Here is a 22804-nt window from a genome sequence, read left to right on the forward strand (position 1 = left end):
TATTTAGTAGTTATGATAATATCAATTATCCCAAACAACAAAACATATCTACTAGAAAAATCAACACAAATTCATAGCATTTAATATTTACACTCAATATACCTTTAAGTTTAATGTTTAAATTCAATATACAGTTTTGAAAAAGAAAAGTTACCTTTCAAGAGGTGATTCAGGTCCATTGTGTCACGTAAGGCTTTTTGTTTATATCTGTGGTCTAAATTGGAATCCAACACTGAAGACTTCGAGGTGAGATTGAACCCATGTTTTTCTTTCCCTTTGGCCGATTTCAAATTATTTTTTAAATCCTCAACATTTCCATACACTTCTTCACTCACGTTTTCTTGCTTTTTAACCTTTACTTTTTGATCGTTTGATGCGCTCAGTTCAAAAGACTGAACAGGGCTGATGTCTGGGGTTGATAAAGGAGTAACATCTGTCACAGTATCTTCAGATTCCTCAGTGTAGTCACCGACTTTTGGTTTAGTACTTGAAGGCTGTGTTCCTGTTTTTGTTCCTAGTTTATATTTCTGTTTTGGAGACAAGTGGGTTACATCAGAGAGATGTTTCTTTAATGATGAAGAATCAGGTGTACAATTATCAGAGTCTGTACCTGAACAATCTGCACCTGAGCTTGAAGATGAGGCCAAAGAGGAAGAGGAACTGCTTTTGGAATACTTTTTACTTATGCCTTTTTTAATGTTACTGGATGGTTTAGCTGACTTGGACCTGACATGATGTTTCTTCCCATCATCACTGCTTTCCTCTCCATCTGTATAGTAATCATCTTCACCTGCCTTTCCCATTTTGGGAATTCTATTTGGAATGGTCACGTGTATTTTATGTCCTGTTGTAGCATCACACAATTTTTCTGATCCTGAAGAAGTGCTCAATGATAAAGAATTTCTGGTTTGTGTATCATCATTTTCTATATGGTGTTCTTCTGGAAGAGTTTCCTCTTTTCTTTCATTTCCTTTCTCAGTAAGATCATTTTCTTTTCTCTGCATTCCAAGTTTTGAGTTTACATTTACCGCATCTTTGTCTGTTCTCTCTTTAGGGTTATCATTTTGCTTGTCAAAAACTGAGTTACTTTCACTTTTCTTTGCTTCTTCAAAGTCACTGTCAAAGAAAGAATGGTCCACTTCACCTTCTGATATATCTCCAAACCGATCCATAATGGCAAAAATATATCTGAAAACAGGAAAATGTAACCATCAGAGTAATTTTTGAATACTTTTTATTTTTATATAGTAATTCATAGTTTTTCCAAACTGAGAAGATTGGGTAACATATCAAGAGAAACATGACCCCCAAAAAAACAATAACCCAGCGAAGTGATGATGGAGCTATAGGAGCAATTACAAGTTGTGCCAATGATTTGAAAAATACGTCTAATAGTTCAGTTCACAAGAAAATCAAAATGGATCATATCAAGGCAGGCACATTACAAACATGGAAATTTAGGTGAACCCTAAGGAAAATCTGCCTTCTATAATTAAGTACAATTAGAGTGTAGAATAAGCTAAACCAGCCCACACATCATTTTAGTGAAAGCTGTCAGTGACGTTGGACAAACTTCGCCATTTCCGTACTTGTCTTTGCCCTACTCTGCTCCATCATTGCAGTGCTGACGCAGCAGCAGCAGAGAGGAGATGGCTCCTATGAAAAGTAAAGGCTGCCTCTATCCCCCCTTAAAGAGAAACTAACACTCTAAGGCACACACACAGGCTGTACAGGTAGCTCGGAGGCAAACCTCCAAAAATTTAATCACAAACTGTGACATAACCACATATGGAAGATGACGAAGAGTATGTTATGTCTCACTGTGTTAGAGGGAATCGGTATAAGACATTTTATAGTAGATAGGCTGTCTAAAATGGATAAATGAAAGGATATTATTTAGATATATGGAATTAAATATTGGAAAAAATGGATAAAAGTGTTCAAAGTAGTTGCCTCTAGCATGGTTCAGGGACCACTGTTTTGGTTATAGACCTTAAATTACCAGCTGACCTGTTGATTTAAAAATTCTTTAATACTTTATACAGTTGGAATTAAATTGGAAACAGCACTATAAAGTCATAGCCTTTAAAAAATATTTCTCATTCTTATTGGTCTTAGTAACAGTGCCACAATTTCTATTACTAATAATCTTGAATTGAGAGTGTGACCTCTATCTAATAATATTCACCACTAGAAAATTAATTAATTAAAAAAAAAAATCAGGACCTTGGAAGACAGCTGATTCCATTTCTGGAACCGGGGAGGAGGGGACCCAAGAAGGGCCTGGAATATCTTACTATTGCCAGAAAGCGCAATGTTCAAACAGGCCTGAGAGAGTGGGAATAAAACAAAGGATCCAGTTTCAAAGGCGCTTTCACTGTACAAGCCGGACAATAGTGAAAACCAAAACACAGAACACACAAAAAAAATGAAAAAGTAATTCTGTGGAAAGTCATGAGTTCAAACTGATATTCAGAAGGGGCAAGTAGTGAGTTATATTAAAGGAAAAGAATATATACATTTATAGTAACAATATATAGCTAACAATCCAATTATGTGCTCATTATATTCAATTTGATTAATTCCATTATATCCAATCAACCAATAAAAGGTTATATAATCTGTATCCTGAATCAGCCCTGATACTCTGCAGCCTGTAATTGTTTAAGTGACCTGGTAACTTATAAAAACAAATATGAACATGATTTTAAAATTAATCGAAACTTGAACTATTAATACTAACGAGGTAAGTTAAACATGATTAATGACCTCTTTGTTTTAAAATTTTAAGTGACAGAAGGAAAACTCCTCCCAAAATTCTCAAAGTATACTCTCAAGTAATTTATAAACACTGAAACTTGTCTCTTAAAGGCATTTGGCAATTAATTTTTAGAGCCACAAAAAAGCCAACCTTTTGAATCAGTACCTTCATTTCTGGAAATTTATCCTAAGAAAATAATTTTAAAAAGAAATATTATTAATTATAGCAGTTTGTAACATTGAAAACACTTGAATAGAGGAATATTATGATTCCATTAAAATAATTATTGGGGGTCAGCAAACTACTACGCATAGGCCAAATCTGGCCTGATAATTGTTTTGGTAAATGAAGTTTTATTGGAATACAGCCTGAAAAGGGTTCCCAGACCAAATTCCAATGTGGGAGAGGCTTCCCCACACCAAAAACAATTCTCAGACATCAACAGGGTGTCTGAGAATTCGACTCAATGATACTATCTACATCGGATTCCATAGAAAAAGGGCTCAGTCCCTCAAGACCACCTCCACTTGAGGCCCCAGTTGCCAACCCAGTGTGTTACCTGTGCTTTCTGACTAACCAGCTACAAGCTGGAGGTTCCAAGTGAGACAAAGCCGTAAGCCAGGACAAGAACAGGGAAACAAACAGAAGGTTAAACAAGCAGTTTGCAGCCATCTAGTAAATCCTATCTTCCCTAAACAAAGGACACTTAAGAGTATGTAAATAGTTAGCACTTCTCCTCCCCAACCACAGGATAAACAGCTTAAATTACCCACTTAAGGAAATAGCAGAAATTCAATTAGTGTTATTTGCCAACCAGTTAAGGGAATAAATCTCATTCTGGCACATCAGCAAAAAACTGATGAATATTCTATTGAGATCCTCCCCTAAACGCCCAGCCTTTAAAAGCCCTCAAAAGCAGCACCCTCCCTCCCAGTAGCACACCCAAGCCTCTCCCCTTCCCTGCTTCTTCCCCCTCAGGCAAAAGGACCCCCATGAGGCTTGCAACCAGGGCAGCAACGAGCAATGGCAGTTTGTCCCGGACAAACCCCCAGAACCTGTCTCCAGGGCCCTCTTTTCTCCGACTTAGTGAGCCAAAGCAGCCCAGCCTAGGCTCATTTTCCCTTCTAGTCACTCTCCTGTTATGCTAGGCCCTTCCCTGTCTCACTGTTCCCAGTTTTAATAAACGTTCTCTAGAAATCCTGTAGACTCATCTTGTGGAAATCTTTCCTGCATGAAGTCAAGAACCCATACAGTACCAGTCAGCCCTGGGCAGACCCACTCAGGGCCAGGTTCCCTTTCTGGTAATACAAGGGTCCTCTCCAACCCAGGGTGCCAATCATAAATCCAGGTTGTTGCCTGTACTTCTGACTGACTGGCTATAAATCAGAGGTTCCCACAACCAGCCCTTGGGCTGGATTTGCTAGAAGAGTTCACAGAACTCAAGAAAATCTATTTACTCACATTAACAGCCAGATGAAGAGATACAAAGCAGGATGAGGTCCAGCATAAAAAGGAGCTTCTGTCCAAGTGAAAGCTCTCTGAAATAAGAACCAACCAGCTGTCGTGTCTGTGGTCCCCCCCCCCTTTTTTTACAGAGGCTTCATTGCATAGTCATGACTGACTAAGTTCTTGGCCATTGGCAATTCAATCTCTACCCTTACCCCCAGAGGAAGGGGACTGAGGGTGAGACTGAAAGTTCCTAACCTCTAATGTGATTGGTTATCCTGGAAACCAGTCCCCACCCTTGGGTGGAGTCCAAAAGTCATCTCATTAACATAACAAGAACACCGTAACCACTTTCAACCCCTGGGAAATTCCAAGGGTTTTGGAAGGTGTTAGCCAGAAACTAGATGAGGATCAGGTATCTTATAAATCACAATCCCATACAGCCTCACTCCAGGGTTTAGGTATTGTCTCTGACAGCTTTCTCACTACCACTGCAGAGTTGTGTAGTTGTGACAGAGACCCTATGGCTCACAAAGCCTAAAATATTTACCAACTGACTCTTCGCTGAAAAAGTTTGTGGATTCATGATTTACGTGATACATCAGCATGAAAAACGCAGTAAACAAAATTCTTACCCATACTGGATTAATACAATTTATACATTTAAACAAAAACTAGAAGGAAAAAAAAGGGCAAAAATTAAGAGTTGACCTGCTAGGAGAAAAATCAGCAATCCCACCGTGTATTTTATATTTCCATTACTGTTATAATAGGGTCTATTCAACAAATTAAGCAAATAAATGATGACTGGGAGTCTACACAGTGAAAAAGAATGAACTGGACCTGCGATTCCCGGTTGTGTTCCTAGGTACGTGTACAAGGATGGTCATGACTGATATACTATACACCAGTCAAAAAGGATGAGCTGAGATCTACAAAATGTTTACTAAAAGAGCAGAATTAAACAATACAATTATGAAAAACTTAAAACACACATAATACTAAGTTCTTCATGGGCACAAACATAAAGTGACGGAGCATGGACTGGAAGGGCATATATTAAATATCTAAGAGTATGAGAAATAAAAGAGTTGTGATTATGTTTTCCTTTCTCACTTTGTTACATGGTTAAGAATACCTCCGAAGTAAAATTTTTTATAAGTTTTATAAGTTTTATGAGCCTTTGAGGGGAGAGAAGGAATAAGGGTGGGAAAAAGGGATAAAGGGGAAAAATTAAGAACCTGAGTAAAGGACTGTGGGACTGTGATCGTGGGTCATCACCAACTTAAAGAGTATGTACGACTGATGATTGTCAATCCGAGTCTGCTGCCTGAATTCACAAAGAAAAACAAATCGAAAGGGCCACTGAATGGTGAACACCTCTTATAAACGTTGTTACTAAATTCCTCCCCAAAAGTTACCCTTTTTTGGTAAAATAATACACCCTGTAATTAAAAAAATCAAGGGCTGATATAAGAGTTGTGATTATTTTTTCCTTTCTCACTTTGTTACATGGTTAAGAATACCTTTGAAATAAAATTTTTTATAAGTTTCTTCAATTTTAAAAGCAAATGGTTTCACAGCACACCCCTGAACTTCTTGAATGAAGCAGCTGGTTCTGGGGGCTATGGTGAAGAGTCTAAAATGTAAATCATGATTAAGGGTTTACAGAACAGGCTAATAGCTAGTAAAAGTAACGACAAAGGATGTATTCAGATACTTAGGACTGAATGAAAAAAGATTTTAGAGCTGTTACTTGTAGTTCCAGAGGTAGAATTGGCATCAACAGATGGAGTGCATATGAAAGCCGAGTTTGAACGTTAGGACTGCTCAATAATGGACTGGGCTACTTTCTAAGATGAGGAGCCATGAGTCACTAGATAATGTTGGGGAAAAGACTGAATATCCACTTGCTGGAATGCTGTAGAGGGAATTCATGCATTAGGATATGCTCTTTCCCTCCCCTAAGATTATATGAAGTAGGTCTAACTGCCAAAGTCAAATGATTAGGTACTTCTTTGAAATTCCAGTTTTTCATATCTAACAGTTCCCTGCCTTGCTGTCCCCTTACCAGACTGGGTACTCCTCACAGTTAGCTCATCTTTATATTCCCACTGCCTAAAGCAGGATATGACAAATATTATTCAAACTATGTTTATCTGATGGACTTTGGAGACTTAAGACTGAGTGCTGGTTCTGCTCTTTGATATGTAAGCAGAAAAGTCACCTCTTTTCCCTGAGCTAGTTTCCCGGATGGTTCCCCACACCACACTACCCGGCTCCAATGCACTGACAAGGTCTGTGCAGTCCCGCACAGATGTAAGCAGGCATCTCCCTGGGTGGCCACAGTGCGTGAGAGCTGGCGCACAGGCAAGCCTGGGAAACTTTTCAGGTTTAAATTTGCGTTGATAATATCCAACAGATACCGTTAATTTAAGGATTTAAACTAGCTCAGATGATTTAACTTAACTTACGGGAAAATTACCCAAACAATCCCATCCACTAAGCAATCCATCCTTTTGATAATATTTACTTCAAAGATAATGAGATTTCCATTTATATTAGAGAATGTAAAAAAATACGGCATGGACTTAAAACAGTAACGATTCTCTACAACATATTGGGAAAGGGTAAAAAATTAAACGGTAGCTCATCAGACCTAAGCGACCCTTGCGTGGTGCTCAATGAAGACAGGTGTTTGCCAAAGCAGCCTGGGACACTCACCATCAGCACAGCTCCCAGTCAGCAGGAGAAAGGCTAACACTCTCAAGGATCATCAGGAGAACACACAAATCAGAATCTGGCATTTTTCAAACTCATTTTGCTACTGTGACATTACGTTTCTGTGGTCAGATATATAATACGGTCCAAAGAGGGTAACCGATCGCCCTCACGAAGCCCTAGGCCCAAAGTAAACAAGTCAACATCGGTGTTTCAGGAACTGAAGCTCCGTTCAGCACCGCTCCCGGCCCGCGAGGTGGCGGAGGGTAACCGACAGCCCCCCACGCCTCGGGTTCAGGTGCAAGTCCGCGGAGGTGGGCGGGGGAGACCTGAGTCCGGCTGCCGGTCGCCCCCGCTTCTCGATTCAGGGCTGAGCCAGACCCCCACGCCACCCGGAGCGCGCCATGCGGACAGGCCGTGCCCACCGAGGCTGGGGGTGCGGGCGGCCCACGGACCCGCGGCTCCGACGCCTCCACAGCGGTTACACCCGCCGCCCGAGGGGCCGGCCGGGCGTCCCCGACCCTCCCGCGCACTTCCTCATACCGACCCGGAGTGCTCGCCGCTGCCCCGGCTCCGGAGGGGAAACGGACCCCGAACCGAGAGGAGGCCGGCGGCCGCGGGAAGAAGAGGTCGCTCGCGCCCCGCTCACCTGGGTGCCGAGGCCGAAGTCGCCCCACGCGCCCCGCTCGCAGCCCGCGACGTTCCGAGCTCGTGCGCACGCGCAGGCGCGCCCCCGCAGCCTCTCCGCCGGGCTCCCAGCGGCGCGCTCGGCTTCCGGGGGCGGAGCGAGCGGAAGGAGGGACTGGAGCTCGTAGGGGCGGGGCGGCGGGCGGCTGGCGTCCGCGCTGCGCGGCTCCCCGCGGACGGCTGGCGGCCGAGGCCGCCCCGAGGGGCTCCAGCGGCCCCGCCCGCGCGGCGGGGGGCGCGGGAGGCCGGGTCGCGGCGCCCGAAGGGGACGGAACGTGAGGGAAGTCGTCGTCCTCCCGAGGGCCCGGGCCCGCGGTTGCCAGGGCGGCGTTCCGGCCTTAGTTGCCGCCGCCCCCGTAGTGAATGGCAATGCTGGTGAGCCTAATTGCTGTGGCTGATTTGGTGGGAAAAGTTGCTTTCATTGTCTTGTAATTCCTTACCAAAACAACACCAGGAATAATAAAAATGGGGCGGCTGTGTCTTTGTGATTGTTTATATCAGCAAGTTGCAGTTCAGACAACGCATTCCCCGGTGCAGAGGGTGGTCACACATTAGGAAGCCCTCTTACTGCTAGCAAACGAGGTGGGTAGTTCAATGTAAGAGAAAATCCATCTCTGTAGAGCACATTGAATGCCGTAATTTTTCGGTTTTGAATTCACAGGCACATAGTAGGTGTGGTAGAATAATGGTCCCAAAGATGTCCACCTCCTAATCCTTAGAACCTGTGAATATGCTACTTTACATGGGAAAGGGGACTTGGCTATGTGATTAAGGGCGTTGAGGTGGGAAAAGGAACCTGGATTACCCAGGTGCGCACAATGTAATTACTAGGGTCCTTCTAAGAGGGGAGGCAAGAAAGTCAGTAATCAAAGTCAGTAATAGGAGACCTGGCCACAGAAGCAAGAGGTGACTAGTAGCATGGTGACTACATGGTGTACTTGAAAGTTACTAAGAGAGTACATCTTAAAAGTTCTCATCACAGGGGAAAATTTTTTCTAACTATGTGAGGTGATGGATGTTAACTAGACTTAGGATGATGACCATTTCGTAATATACACATATATCATTATGTTGTACACCCTAAGCTTATATAATGTTATATGTCAATTACATAAAACTGGAACAAATTAAAAAAAAATTTTTTTAATTAAAGAAAAAGAAGCAGCAAGAGATTGGAGATGTAAGGAACTGTGAGCCAAAGCAAGCAGGCACCTGTGGGAACTGACAAAGGGAAGCAAGGGATTCTCTGCTGAAGCCTCCAGAAGGAAGACCATGCCAAGGCCTTACTTTTAGACTTTTGAACTCCAGAGCAGTAAGATAATAAATTTGTGTTGTTTTAAACCACTAGGTTTGTAGTAATTTGTTATAGCAGGAATAGGAAATTAATACAACAGGTACTCAATATTTTTTACATGAAAGTGAAAAGAAAGGAACTAAGGGTTAGCCATATCCTAGGGACACTCACTGAGGAACTGGCTCTAGTTTCATTCTTCACAGTGCGTTTTGTACTTGGTTGTAACTGCCAACAAGTACAGAGAATCATTTCTTTGTTCTTTTTGTGGGCTAAAAGGAAGGATTTCACTTGATTCTGCTTGATAAAACTATGCTGTCACCGTTTCCCAGGGATGTTGTCTTACTGTGGTCAAAGCTTATTATACAAAGGAGTTGAATAGACATTTTTCCAAAGAAGTTATATAAGTGGCCAATAAGCACATGAAAAAATGCTCAACATCACTAATCATTAGGGAAATGCAAATTAAAACCATGAGATACTACATACACATTAGGATGGCTAATATAAAAATAAAGAACAAAGTAACAAGGGTTGGCAAAGATGCGAAGAGACTGGAACCCGTGTTCATTGTTATTGGGAATGTAAAATGGTATGGCTGCTGTAACTGGCAGTTCCTCAAAAAATTGAACATGGAGTTACCATATGACCCAGCAATTTCACTTCTGGATATACACCCTAAAGAATTGAAAGCAGTCTCAGAGATATTTGTACAAGCCATGTTCATAGTAGCATTAGCCAAAAGGTGGGAAAAACCCAGAAGTCCTTCAGCAAATGAGTGGAAAACAATATGTGGTATATACAAACAATGGAATTTTATTCGGCCTTGAAAGGAATGAAATTATGATACATTGCTACAATATGAATGAACCTTGAAGTCGTGAACGGTCATGTGAAGGTATACACAAAAGGGCAACTATTACATGACAACACTTATGAAGTATTTAAAATAGGCAAGTCATGGGAACAGAAATTAGAATAGAGGTTGCCAGAGGCTGAGGGGAGAGGGGAATAGGGAGTTAGTGTTTAGTGGATCAGTTTCCTTGTGGGATGATGGGTAGTGCTGATGGCTGTGCAACGCTGTGAATATGCTTAGTGCCACTGAAGTGTGCACTTAAAAATGGTAAAAATAGTAAATTCTGTGTATTATACCTTGATAAAAAATAAAAAGTAAGAGATTATTATATCTCACTTTAATTTTGGCTCTTTTTCTGGGCCAAAATTTTCTCTGGTTTTCTTTTCCTGCAGGGAGCACTTCCTCAGTCATCTATATTGAATGAACAAACCAATGAATGTAGGAACTAGATTGTAAATAAGCTCCTTCAGGGCAGAGATTTTATTTGCTTTGTGCCCCTTCGTAGTTCTGGTCATATAAGGTCATCAGCTCATAGGTGTAAAAAGTCCCCACATTCACTGAATCTGGACTCTTTCATCAGAAAAGATGTAAATATCCCCAAAACCCCTTTTAAAATTGTTTCTCATTTATTTATAAACCTCTTGAAAGAAAATATAGGCTTGGCTATTTCTATAAAGAGCTATTAAAAGCCCTTTCCATATAATCTGGAAGTTTTTTCATCTATACTAAGCTTTTCTTTATGTTATAAGCAAATGTACACCAATGGAAAGTTGTCTTGTTTTTTTTTAAATTTAGGAATCAAGTTTTGAAGGATGAAATCTTTACTGGGTTAAGCTTATAAACCCATTTGAAATTAATTAAGTTCATATTTTTTAGTTTCTATAGGGGTAGTTCAGAATATCTAAATGCTATAATAAATAGTGGAAATTGAGAAAGCTAAATGACTTAGATTCGCAGACAAGGTAACCATTGAATTTGCCTTAACTCCTACAAAGCACAATTAGTAGCTCTCTTCTTGTCACCATAGAACTTTGTAATGCCTTTATTATTATATGTATTACATTGCTTTATGCTTTCCCCCTCTGTCTTCTTCCTCCCTCCATCCCAAGTAGATTGTGAGCTCTTCAAGGACATAGACCATATTTTATACTATTTTCTAACAAAGCAGCTGGCTAATATTTTTGGACAGAATGAAAGAATGAACAGAGTCACATACTACCTTCTAGAAGTTTACAGTCTATGTAAAAGCCAGATGAATGCCATTATTATTGTATTGGTTTTGTAAAGACATGATTTGTATAATGTAAAAAGCAGTGTGTGTTGTTCTTTGACATTACATTACTTGTAACTATTGTATTTGAAAGGTAGCATAATAAAGGAGAATCCTATGACCAGTTAGCTGTGTGATTTGGGGCAAGTCATTTAACCTCTCTGTGCCTCATCTGCAAAATGGGATTATAATACTTATCGCTCTTATAAGAGTTGTAGTGAGGAACATATGTTGTAAAAATGACTTCCAATAGTTAAACTTCCTATTCAAATATAGGATATTTTTATAACTGTTTTTTTTTTGTCCACTCAATTATTCTAGATTTATTATCATAGAAGAATATCAGATTTATTCATTCAAAAATATTAAAGGCCTACTCTGTGCAAACCCTTGTTCTGGATTCTGATTAATTCTCTAACACTAATTTTTACTTCCCCAAATTATGTTCTCCTTCTTATAATAAATAAATGAAAAATCAGACACTGACTTAGGTGGTGTATAAAAGCTTTATATATAGTTGTACACTGCATCCCTTGCCCTATCCTTACCCAGGCTCTTTATCTCATAGGTAGATGGAAGCAGATTATGAAGAAATATCAAACCATCCATTCCAGGAACAAGAAATGTGAACTTTAACATTTGAGTGATAAGTCATGAGATGCTGCTGATTTTGGTGAGCGGCCAGATGAGCCATCAGAAACTAATTAGTGTATTCTGTCAAAGTACATTGTACTAGATTGTTACAGTAATGGAATCAATGAATTGCACCTCCCTATATTAAGCCCACGTGATTCCCAGTCAGGGCACGTACTAGGTTGCAGTTCGTTTCCCGGCGTACAGGAGGCAACTGATCGACATTTCTCTCTCACATTGATGTTTTTCTCTCCCTCACCTTCCTCTCTCTCTAATACCAATAAAAACATCCTCTGGTGAGGATTAAAGTCATCACCATCATCATCATCCCATGTGTTGGCCCTCTCATTTAACTCTTGGTTGGGCCATATGATTTGCTTTGGCCGATGAGACATTAGCAGATGTAACTGGCAAAACCTTAAAAAGATGCACATTGCATCCCTGAGATTGCCATGTGAAGAAGCCCTAGTTAACCTCTTGGAGGATAAGAACACAGAGCAGAGACAAGCCATCTCCCAGGCCAAGCAGCCCCAGCCTGTGTACCGGGAGACCAGAACTCCAACAGTGACACAGGCAAGAAGAGCAGAACTGCCCAACTGCCCCCAACCCAAATTGCTGACCTACAAAATCATAAGTAAATAAAATAATTGTCATTTGGTGGTAGTCTGTTATGCAACAATAGATAATTGATATACCACATTTCCCAAAACTTCAGGTCAAAACTTAAGTTACTCTTTTTGTGATCTACTCTTTATCTCGATGCCAGCTACTTTAATTTACAGTACTTTCTTTGTAACACTTTCTCTTGGAAGATTAATACAAAGACATTTCTGTCTGAAAGTTTCCAAATGTGAATATTTTTACTTACAGGCATAACTTGGAGATATTGCTGGTTTGTTTCCAGACCATCAATATAAAGTGAATATTGCAGTAAAGCAACTCATGAATTTTTTGATTTCGCGGTGCATATAAAAGTTAGGTCTACACTAAACCGTGGTCTATTAAGTGTGTGTATTAGCATGTCTAAAATCAGTGTATATACCTTAAATAAAAAATACTTTATTGCTAAAAATCCCTGTCACCTGAGCTTTGAGAGAGTTATAATCTTTGTGCTGGTGGAGGGTCTTGCCTCGATATTGTTGGCTGTTGACTGACTGGGTTGGTGGTAGTAAAAGGTTGGGGTAGCTGTGGAAAATTCTTAAAATAAGACAACAGTGAAGTTTGCTACTTTATCAACTAAGTTTATGTAATATTCTAAGTGCTTTGCTGTCATTTCAGCAATTTTCACAGCATCTTCACCAGGCATAGATTCTATCTCAAGAAACCACTTCCTTTGGTCATAAGAAGCAAATCCTCATCTGGTAAAGTTTTATCATGAGATTGCAGCAATTCATTCATGTATCTTCAGTCTCCACTTCTATTTCCACCACATCTGTAGTTACTTCCTCCACTGAAGTCTTGAATGCCTCAAAGTCATCCATGAGAATTGGATTCCACTTCTTCCAGACTCCTGTTAATGTTGATATTTTTGATCTCTTTCCAAGAATCACAAATGTTCTTTTTCTTTTAAAATATGTTTTTATGGATTTCAGAAAGGAAGGGAGAGGCAGAGATAGAAACGTCAATGATGAGTCATTGATCGACTGCCTTTGTATGCCCCCTACTGGGGATTGAGCCTGAAACCCAGGCATGTACCCTGACAAGGAATCAAACTGTTACCTCCTGATTCATAGGTCAGTGCTCAACCACTGAGCCACACAGGCTGGACACAAATGTTCTTAATGGCATCTAGAATGGTGAATTCTTTTCAGAAGGTTTTTTATTTACTTTGCCATATCCATCAGAGGAATCACTGTCTATGGCAGCTGTAGCCTTACAAAATGTATTTCTTAAATAGTAGGACTTTAAAATCGAAATTACTCCTTGATCAACGGGCTGCAGAATGGATGTTGTGTTAGCAGGCATGAAAACAACTTTAATCTCATTGTACATCTCCATCAGAGCTCTTGGGGGAGTAACCAGGTGCATTGTCAATGAGCAGTAATATTTTGAAAGGAATCTTTCCTTTTTTTTCTGAGCAGTCTCAACAGTAGGCTTAAAATAGTCAGTAAACCATGTGGTAAACAGACGTGCTGTTCATCCCGGCTTTGTTCCATTTATAGAGCACAGGCAGAGTAGCTTTAGCGTGATTCTTAATGGCCCTAGGATTGTTGGAGTGGTAAATGAGCATTGGCTTCAACTTAGTCACCAGCTGCATCAGACCCTAACAAGAGAGTCAGTCTGTCCTTTGAAGCCAGGCATCGCCTTCTCTCTAGCTATAAAAGTCCTAGATGGCATCTTTTTCCAACAGAAGGCTGTTTTGTCTACATTGAAATCTGCTGTTTAGTGTAGCCACCTTCATCTATTTAGATCTGGGTAACTTGCTGCTTCACCTGCACTTTTATGTTATGGAGACTTGAACCAACCTCTGCTAGCTTCAGACTTTTCTTCTCCAGCTTCCTCATCGCTCTCAGCCTTCATAGAATTGAAGAGAGTTAGGGTCTTGCTGTAGATTGGGCTTTGGCTTAAGGGAATGTTGGGGCTGGTTTGATCTATCCAGACCACTAGCACTTTCTCCATATCAGCAATAAGGCTGTTTTGCTTTCTTATTATTCACATGTTCACTAGAGTAACACTTTTAATTTCCTTCAAGGACTTTTCTTTTGACTTCACAGCTTGGCTAACTGGCACAGAGGCCTAGCTTTTGGCTTGTCTCAGCTTTCATATGCCTCCCTCACTTAAGCTTAATCATTTCTAGCTTTTGATTTAAAGTGAGAGACTAGTGGCGACTCGTTTCACTTGAACATTTAGAGGCCATTGTAGGGCTATTAAATGGCCTAATATCTATGTTGTTATGTTTGAGGGAATGGGGAAGCCCAAGGAGAAAGACTAGAATGGCCAGTCAGTAGAGCAGTCAGAGCACAACATTTATGGATTAAGTTCATCATCTTATATGGATGTGGTTCATGGCAGCCCCAAACATTACAATAGTAACACCAAAGATCACAGCACCATAAAAATATAATAATAATGAAAAAGTTGGAAATATTGCAGAAATTACCAAAATGTCACTCAAAGGAAGAAAATGCTATTGGAAAACGGCACTGATAGACTTGGTTGCCACAGGGTTGCTACAAACCTTCAATTTGTAAAAAATGCAATATCTGTGGAGTGCAGTAAAGCGAAGTGCAATAAAATGAGGTATGGCTGTACTAATTCAGCATAATTTATATATATGTGTTCTAAAAATTTGTTCAGATTCATCTTCCTCTTAGAAACGTTGCAATGTTTCCTTTAAGCCTTAGTATTATTTATTTTTAAAGTATTTTATGATTTCTTTTATTTTTGAAGTTTGGCCACACATATATCTCTATTTTTTGTAAACCACACTCTGCTTGAAAGTTACAAGAGAAAAAGAGGGGTTAACTGACCTGTTAGGGTCTTACAGTGAGTCAGTAGAAGAAAGTAGAATATCTAGGTCTTTTGATGTTAACATCTTTATTCACAGTTTTTCCCTAAGTGGGCAGGGGCAAATACTGTACTGTGGTTTTCTCGCTCGTCCTATGGCTACTTCCAAGTGGGCCTAATCCCAGGTGGGCCAGGGAGTTTAAAGAGAAATGTACTTGTGAAGGGGAAGATGTGTCACATTTTGACAGATATCAGGTGTTGTTTACCCATTTACACTGCCTAATATTTTAAATGTCATGTTTTTCACTTAATGTGTCCTCATAATGTCCCAGTGAGTTAAGCAGATGCCATTCCCACATTATGTAAGAGAATAATAAGATAGCCTACGGCACATTCAATTATGTCCTGTCAAAACGCACTGGCTTTAGGAATGCAAATAAAGCAGCCCAACTTAATTTGCTTTTTAACCCTTAGACCTGAAGGGACTCAACATCGACTTCTGGGAAGGAACACCAGGATTCTTATCTCCCTCGGTACCTCCTGATGCTACGCACTGCCTTGTACTCCCTTATCTTACCTGACTTCTGTGCTCCTCAAACCTTGCACAGAGTAGAGGCCAGTACTGCTTGTTAAGGGAATGTTTGAAGTGTCAGTGCTGACTTAGCAGTAGAATGGCATATGCTTTAAGGAAGTTTTCTCACCATGAGTGTTCATTTCTGCAGAGCTGCATTATTTTTGGGAACAGTATGCTGGTGTGTTGGAAAGATCGTGGTCTTAAGAGTTGCAGACCAGGGCTCCTAAAAGTCAGACCAGTTTCTCCTTTACTGGTTCAAGTTATAATCATTCAGCACTCGTCAGGGGCCTGGTTAAGATTAGATGAAACATGTCTAGTGCTTAGAACAGTATCTGGCTCACGGTGTTCAATTAGTTACTATTATTGTCAGCTCTGGGTTTAAATTGGAAAATGTGTATAAAGTCCTTTGCATACAGTCCTTGGCATGTAAATGATCAAAAAATACAGATATTATTGTTGGTAATAACTATATATGCTTTCCTTGAAATAATTTGGATTAGTGGAGTACACTTTGAGGAGCCCTAGTGGGATGAATGTTAACTATTTTATTTTATATATTTTTAAAAAACATTTTGATTTCAGAGAGAGGGAGAGGGAGAGATAAAAACATCAATGATGAGTCACCAATCGAGTGCCTCCTGCACGCCCCCTACTGGGAATTGAACCCACAACCCAGGCATGTGCCCTTCCTGGGAATGGAACCTCCATCTCCTGGATCCTAGGTCAGTGCTCAACTGCTGAGCCACACCTGCAGGGCAGTATTAACTATTTTAGAGACAAAAGGAATCCTTCAAAATCAGTTACACTGCTTTATTTTTTTAAAAGGGGGGGTTAGAAGGCAAGGAGAACAGTAAGGTAGTAACTTCTAATGTCATTATTTAGGCATGGCAAAGTCACATTTGGCATAAGGCATTATCTTCTTTTCTTTGACTTACAAGGTATAAGAAGTGTCATATGAAAATTAATATTTAAAACAAAAAAGATTTTTAAAAATGACACGTAAATATATTTTATATAGATATATAAAAGAATTCATTTATATGCTGTTTTGTTAGAGCTAAATGCTAGTGATAATTTTTAGACCTCTATGAATCTATGCCATTCCAGGGAAATTAATTAAAAAGACATGAATATATGGGTGGGCTGGTTATGTCTACGGACACCGTATTTCTTTTTTTGAGTAATAACCTCTTGGACAATACTTTGATTTAAAATAATAAATATCCACTAAATATTTTAGTTTACTCATGAATACTGTATATTTTCCTCTGTTGACATGACAGATGATTCCTTAGAAAAACACAGTATAGTCACAGTATTTAAAAAATATTTTTAATGCTTATTTTCCTTAACTATGCTTACTGGGAAGCAGGATAGAACTCAGTGTTTTGGGAAAAAAATAGTGCTTTTAAACCTGAAATTCTTCATGATGACTGCAAACAGAATTTTGCTTATAAGTGTTTCCTATATCCTTTATTTCTCACTGCTTCCCTCATCTGTTTTCCTCTCCTTCCCTTTTCTATTCTGGATTTGTCTTCTCTATCATCCCCTCTTTTAAATAATCATTAATCTCTTTAGAATTCCTTATTTCCTTTAGAATTCCTTATTTATCCAGTAAAGATACATCTGCTGCTTTATTGGTCTTACTAGTAATTACTTGTATTTCTCTAGCACACTGGCATCTTCTCAGCAAGCAGGATCTGTATATTAACGCTGGGACTGTGATAGAAATATGTACTCTGAAAATTATCTGGACCACTTTCACTTGCGTGGGCAACAGCATTTGTATTGAATCCTTGGCAACAAAACATGTAGGGACTTGGAGCCAAAGTGATGAGGGAAGCTGGTACCCGCCTGGCACCAGGCCGAGTTCTTTGGGCCTTTGCACAACTAGGAATTGCAGGCTTCATTTACTCCACATTTGTCCGATTCCTGCCCCGAGGCGGCGGGACGGGAAAGGGAGGGGTGTTAGGGGAAACTGTTAAAAGTGAGTATCTGGAATGGCTGCCCATTTAATCTAAGTAGCACGCGAAAACGAGGCAGGAATTTGGGAGGCTGTAAGCAGGCGAGGAGGTTACTTGTCAGGGATGAACGGAGAGCGAGGATTAAAGGATCACCTGAGCTCGAGAATCACAAATGCTTCTGACACCTGCAGCGAAATTTTCCATCAACAGACGGTGCCCTGGGGGGAGCGGGAGGCCCGGGACCGCGCGTTTTCCGCAGCCACTGGTCGCGCCCCCTCCCCGGCGGGGCGCAGGCGGGTCAGACCCCTCCCCCCTGCCCGGGGGCGGGCGCCTCGCAGCTGTCACTCAGCCGGCCGCGGCCGCTCTCCGCCCCCCGCCTGACTCGCACTTCGGGGCCGCCCCCGCCCCGCCCCGCCCCGCCCCGCCCGCCCCGCCCCGCCCGGCCTCGCCTCGGGCTGCGCCGGCTTAAGTCACAACACTGCCAGGCTACCTGGGCGCGCCCGGCGGGGCAGCTGCGGGCCCCGCGCCGGGTGGCGGCGCTGAGGGGTCGCCGAGAGGAGCTCGGCGCGCCGGTCGGAGCCGTTCCCTCGGTGGGCTGCGGGCGAGGGCATGAGCGCGGACTCCCTCAGCCTCCGGAGCGGCGGCGGCGGCGAGGGCAGGGGGTGCCGCGCAGAGGCCACGGTCCAGGGCAGCGCCGGGGGACAGCGGGGCGGGAGATGTGCCTGTCCTTAGCGGCACAGGAAGCAGCATGCACCCCGATGCCACCGACAGCAGCGGCGCCGGCCTCGGCCCCGCGCCGGCCGTGGGCGCTCCGGGCGAGCGGCGGCCGGAGCCCCGGGAGGACGCGGCGGCCCCGAGGGGCCCTGGCGGCGGGAGCTGGTGGGTGCCGGTGGCGGTGGCCGCACTCGCCGCCGCGTCCCTCTCCTACCTGGGGCCCGGCTGCTGGCGGGGGGCCGGAGGCGCGGGGCCGTGCGCCGTCCTGCTCGGGCTCAGCCTGTACCTGGGCTGCGCCGCGGCCGCCTTCCTGCTGGGCACCCTGTTGTCCCTCGTCTGCCGGAGCCGGCGAGCCCCGCCGCCCGACTTCGCCGCCGCCTGGAGCCGGCTGGCCGCCCGCCGCCGGCCGGGGGTAAGTACCGGCCTCCTCCGCCTCGCGCGCCCGGCCTCGGCCCGACCCTCCCGCTTCCGGTGCCCGCCGCCCGCTCTCGGACGCGGTGGTCGCGGCGGGGCCCGTCCTCTCCCGCCCGGCGAGGGGCAGCGAGCGGTCCCGCGGCCCGCGGGGGCGGGCTCGGGGCTGCGGGGCCGCCGGCGATGCGCGCTCCTGGGCGGTGTAGTCGCTCTAAGGCCGTCCTGGGTCTCAGCCGAGCCGGCCGAGCGACCACCCTGGGCCCTCGGGGCTGCCCCGCGGCTGGTGCACGGAGGAAGCCGTGTGTGGCGCGCCCTGTGCGCAGGCGCAGCGCCCGGCGGTGGTCGTTACGCGCGGTTCTGCGCCCGGGGCTCCCGGGAGGGTGACCTGAGGACCTTCTATGGAGGAGGGAGCTCGGCTTAGGGAGAGCCCAGCGCGGCGCCGTCACTCCCGCAGCCCCTCACCCGCCGGCCCGCGTGCGCCTTCCACCGCGACAGCCTGTCCCCACCATGTTGAGAAGTAACGCGGCGTCTGCTGGCCTGTGATTTAGGAAAGGCGGTGCAGAGTCGCCGGTGTGCCGCGAAAGGAAGGAGGGGTGTCGTCGGCGCGCAGGGCAGTGCTGGGGGAACACAGGAAAGAGCATATTCTCGGGGAGCTTCCCCCCGCTTCGCGCCAGACCCCCGCTCCCCTGCCGCGCGGCTTCCGGCCGGACCCTCGGAGGAAATGGACTGGATCGCAGCCCGGCTGCTCCGCCGAACGGTGCTCGCCAAACAAGTTGTCCAAGCCTGGGGGTAGCGGCTCAGCTCCGTGAGAGTATTTGTTTTGTGCTTGAGATACGACCTGCTTACTCCTTTGTGAAAATCATCCCTGCGCTTCGCGCAAACCACCCTCTCCCGAGCCTGACTGCGGCGCTGAGACAATGGCTGAGCGTGGCAGGTGAGGCGGCCAGGGGGCTCACTCTGCGCGTTGACCAGCAGTCCAGCTTGTTAAGGAAGAGGAGCGTCTGTTTTCATAAGGAGTCTCAGAAATTAGTAGTATTTTTCTTAAAAACTTTCACTTGGCTGTCCATTTTTTTTCAGGTCTAATTTAGCGAGTCGGTGAGCAGGTATATTTTCCCTCTTTGTTTTCTCTACACTGATTAAAAAAAAAAAATAAGGACCCCATGATTTTGCTAGTTGGTTTGTCCATCACCGATCAATTGTAAGTGACGGTGCAATTCTTCAGAGTTGCTGTGAGACGTTGTAATTCAGTATGTATGTATTGAGTATTTTGTACAAGCCAGGTGTGACTCTGGAAGCTGGGGTTGAATCAACAAGACACGAATGCCCAGCTCTCTAGAGATTATATTCTTACGGGGGATCAGACGATAAACAGATGAGGTACTTTTGGATATTGGTAAGTGCTGTGAAACAAAAGTGGTTAAGAATGAAGTGGTCAGAGTGCTTAGTAAGTGGGGACAGAAAGTTTAGAAGGTGAGGTCAGGGTCAGAGTCTTAGTGTCGCCCTCTACCTCTGAGGGCCTGGAAGCCTCATACCCCCTTACCTGGAAAACGTTCTTCCAAACCTGCCAGCTCACTTGCACTTCTGGATAGGTAAAACTTGGATAATCCAGGAAGATGGTTTAGTAGATGAATTAGAGACAATAGTACTTTAAAGGTGACAGTAAATGAAACAGCATTTATAAGCATTCACGTACACCACCAGGAGATTTCCGGTATAATCTAAGGAAAGCAGATTATTGGTCAGTTTTTCGGAACTTGGATTTTTATAGTAGCCTTAAGTAAGAAAGTAAGTACATTAGGAAATTTACTTTCTAAGTTATAGGTTACTTAGAATTGAAATGCATATTATTCACATACAATTCCTTTTTTATAGTACTGGTGCCTTTAGTTGTGCTGTATTTCTAATATATGGTTAAGGGTTTAAAAAATGTTCTCTTCTTTGTGAATGGAAGCATAAACATGTGGTGTAGTATAAAATATCTGCAGTTCTGTGGGGGTGGGAGCTAGACCACACAGGTCATCTAACATATGTGGAGGGGGAGGCTGCTTAGTACCAAACCAAATGGTGCTTCTTAAGATACAGAGATTACTTTACTATGGAAATTTTAATGCAGCATGAAGAAAAGAATCCTCATTTATTCTTATACATTTGGATTACTCCAGTGTCCGCTAGACATTTCAGACACTGGGATCTATCCTTCAATCTGTCTGTCCCTCCTTCCTTGGTTTTTCTTCTTGACTTCCTTCTGTAGAGGAAAAATTGCATACATTGTTAAAAGTAGGCAACTACAGAAGCCTACACTAAAAGGGAAAAGGTATTTTCACATCTAGGAGTGTTCAGATGCTTCTGCATGCTTCACAGTGTAGTTATTGGCTGTAAACTCCATGGGGTTAGGACCCACGATTGACACCATTTTTTATCCCTTGTGCTAGTAGGAACTCAAGAAGTGTTTGCTGATGATAATGAGGAAAATTATGTCTGTGGTCACTAACATAGTGTTTCCCCCTCTAATTATTCTGGTATATATTGGGCACCTCTGATGTGCAAGGATTTTGATTTTACTTGGATGAGAATCACTATTTAAAAAAAGTTGTGTTTTTCAATTATGGATGACATACAATATTATATTAGCTTCAGGTGTATAACCCAGTGATTAGACATTATATAATTTACTAGACCACCCCGATAAGTCTAGTACCCATCTAACACCATACATAGTTATTACACTATTATTGACTATATTCCCTATGCTGTACTTTACATCCCCATGACTCTTCTGTAACTACCAATCTGTACTTCTTAATCCGTTCACCTTTTTCACCCATCCTCTCAACCCCTCCTCCCTTCTGTCAACCATAAGTTCTATCTCTGTGTCTATGAGTCTGATTCAGTTTTGTTTGTTTTGTTTTTTAGATTCCGCATATCAGTGAAATCATGCTATTTGTGTTACCCTTTAGGCCCATCCATGCTGTTGCAAATCGTAAGATTTCATTCTTTTTTATGGCCGAGTGATAGTCTGTTGTAAATATATATACTACAGCTTTTTTATCTGCTTGACTATTGATGGGCACTTGGGTTGCTTCCATAGCTTGGCTATTGTGCATATGGTCTTTCAAATTAGTGTTTTAGGTTTCTTTGGATAAATCCCCAGAAGTAGAATCGCTGGGTCATAAGGCAGTTCCATTTTTAATTTTTTGAGGAAACTCCATACTGTTTTCCATAGTGGCTGCACTAATCTTCAGGGTGGGAATCACTGTTGGTTAAAGTAGTAAAAATAATTTTTGTCTGAAGTAGAAATAATATCCAGTAGTATCGTTCAGGTACTGAGGAAACTTGTGTAAGGTCACGAAGGTTGATGCTAAAGTCTTGACAGTTGATACCTGGGCCTCACTTTAGGACAGCTTGGAGTTGGTTGTGGGCCAGCAGACTGAAGCTATGATGCTCTGGGGCTGGCCTTCTCCTCATGTGATAGTTGTTAGTCCAGCTTTGCTGAGTAGGCTGTCAGAGTCTAAGGTTGTGGTTTGGTCTTGTGCCAGGCCAGTTAACTCAGCTGGACCAAGAGCCTCGGATTCACTAGCCACGGTTACTTGACTCTAGTCAACAGCAAGAGAAATACGGCAAAAGTGAATCAATAGTTTAGAAAACTTACTTCCATTACTGGACCAGCAGAGTGCATCTGCATATAATAGAAAAAGGTCATGTGCTGATAACATGGGAAACTGAAGTCTACTGCCATGTAAAGAAAACAGTAATGAAATTCTTTGCAAAGTTTAGGCAGGGAAGTTCATGAACTTTGTCAGATCTTACTAATAATCATTACTGAGTATCTGCTCTATGTTTGCTATTCTGATCTTGTCAGATCATTTTTTGCTTAGTTAGTAGACAGAGTCTGTCTGAATGAATGGATTATTGTTTGAGATGAGAACAAATTTAAGTATCCCATGGACATTTTTAGATTTGAGATTTCAACCCCAGTTTCCTAGAGAATGGTCAGAGCCTAGCAGTAGGTGTCACTAAGCCCTTGGATAA

The 22804-nt window shown here is 42.9% G+C and overlaps 2 protein-coding genes and 1 long non-coding RNA gene across 12 annotated transcripts in view; 2 read left to right on the forward strand and 1 right to left on the reverse strand.

Moving 5' to 3' along the window:
- CFAP97 (cilia and flagella associated protein 97) overlaps nt 1-18723 on the reverse strand; it is a 37281-nt gene extending 18558 nt beyond the window's left edge. Inside the window, exons 1-2 of one of the 5 annotated variants that reach the window (XM_081128277.1) lie at nt 18651-18723; nt 155-1188 (exon numbers count right to left, since the gene is read on the reverse strand). In XM_081128277.1, coding sequence (XP_080984403.1) covers nt 155-1172 — 1018 coding nt within the window. In that variant the 5' untranslated portion in view covers nt 1173-1188; nt 18651-18723. Of the gene's footprint in view, nt 1-154; nt 1189-4222; nt 4256-6931; nt 6960-7475; nt 7692-18650 lie in introns of those variants that run through there. The other 4 variants (XM_081128273.1, XM_081128274.1, XM_081128275.1 and 1 more) reach the window with 4 other exon arrangements.
- On the forward strand, nt 7754-12847 carry LOC308552778. The gene is made up of 3 exons (XR_013998140.1): nt 7754-7990; nt 8769-8927; nt 11601-12847. It is a non-coding gene; the product is annotated as an uncharacterized lncRNA (long non-coding RNA).
- The window catches only part of SNX25 (sorting nexin 25), an 88970-nt gene continuing 84449 nt past the window's right edge, over nt 18284-22804 (forward strand). For 4 of the 6 annotated variants that reach the window (XR_013998151.1, XR_013998152.1, XM_081128270.1 and 1 more), the window contains exon 1: nt 18316-18776. Coding sequence is in view for 3 of the 6 variants with exons in the window: in XM_081128270.1 (XP_080984396.1) it covers nt 18399-18776 (378 nt within the window). In the remaining 3 variants the exon portion in view is untranslated. Of the gene's footprint in view, nt 18777-19100; nt 19710-22804 lie in introns of those variants that run through there. The other 2 variants (XM_081128272.1, XM_081128271.1) reach the window with 2 other exon arrangements.

This window comes from Miniopterus schreibersii, assembly GCF_964146895.1.
Source record: "Miniopterus schreibersii genome assembly, chromosome: 2".
NCBI classification, from domain to species: Eukaryota; Metazoa; Chordata; class Mammalia; order Chiroptera; family Miniopteridae; genus Miniopterus; species Miniopterus schreibersii.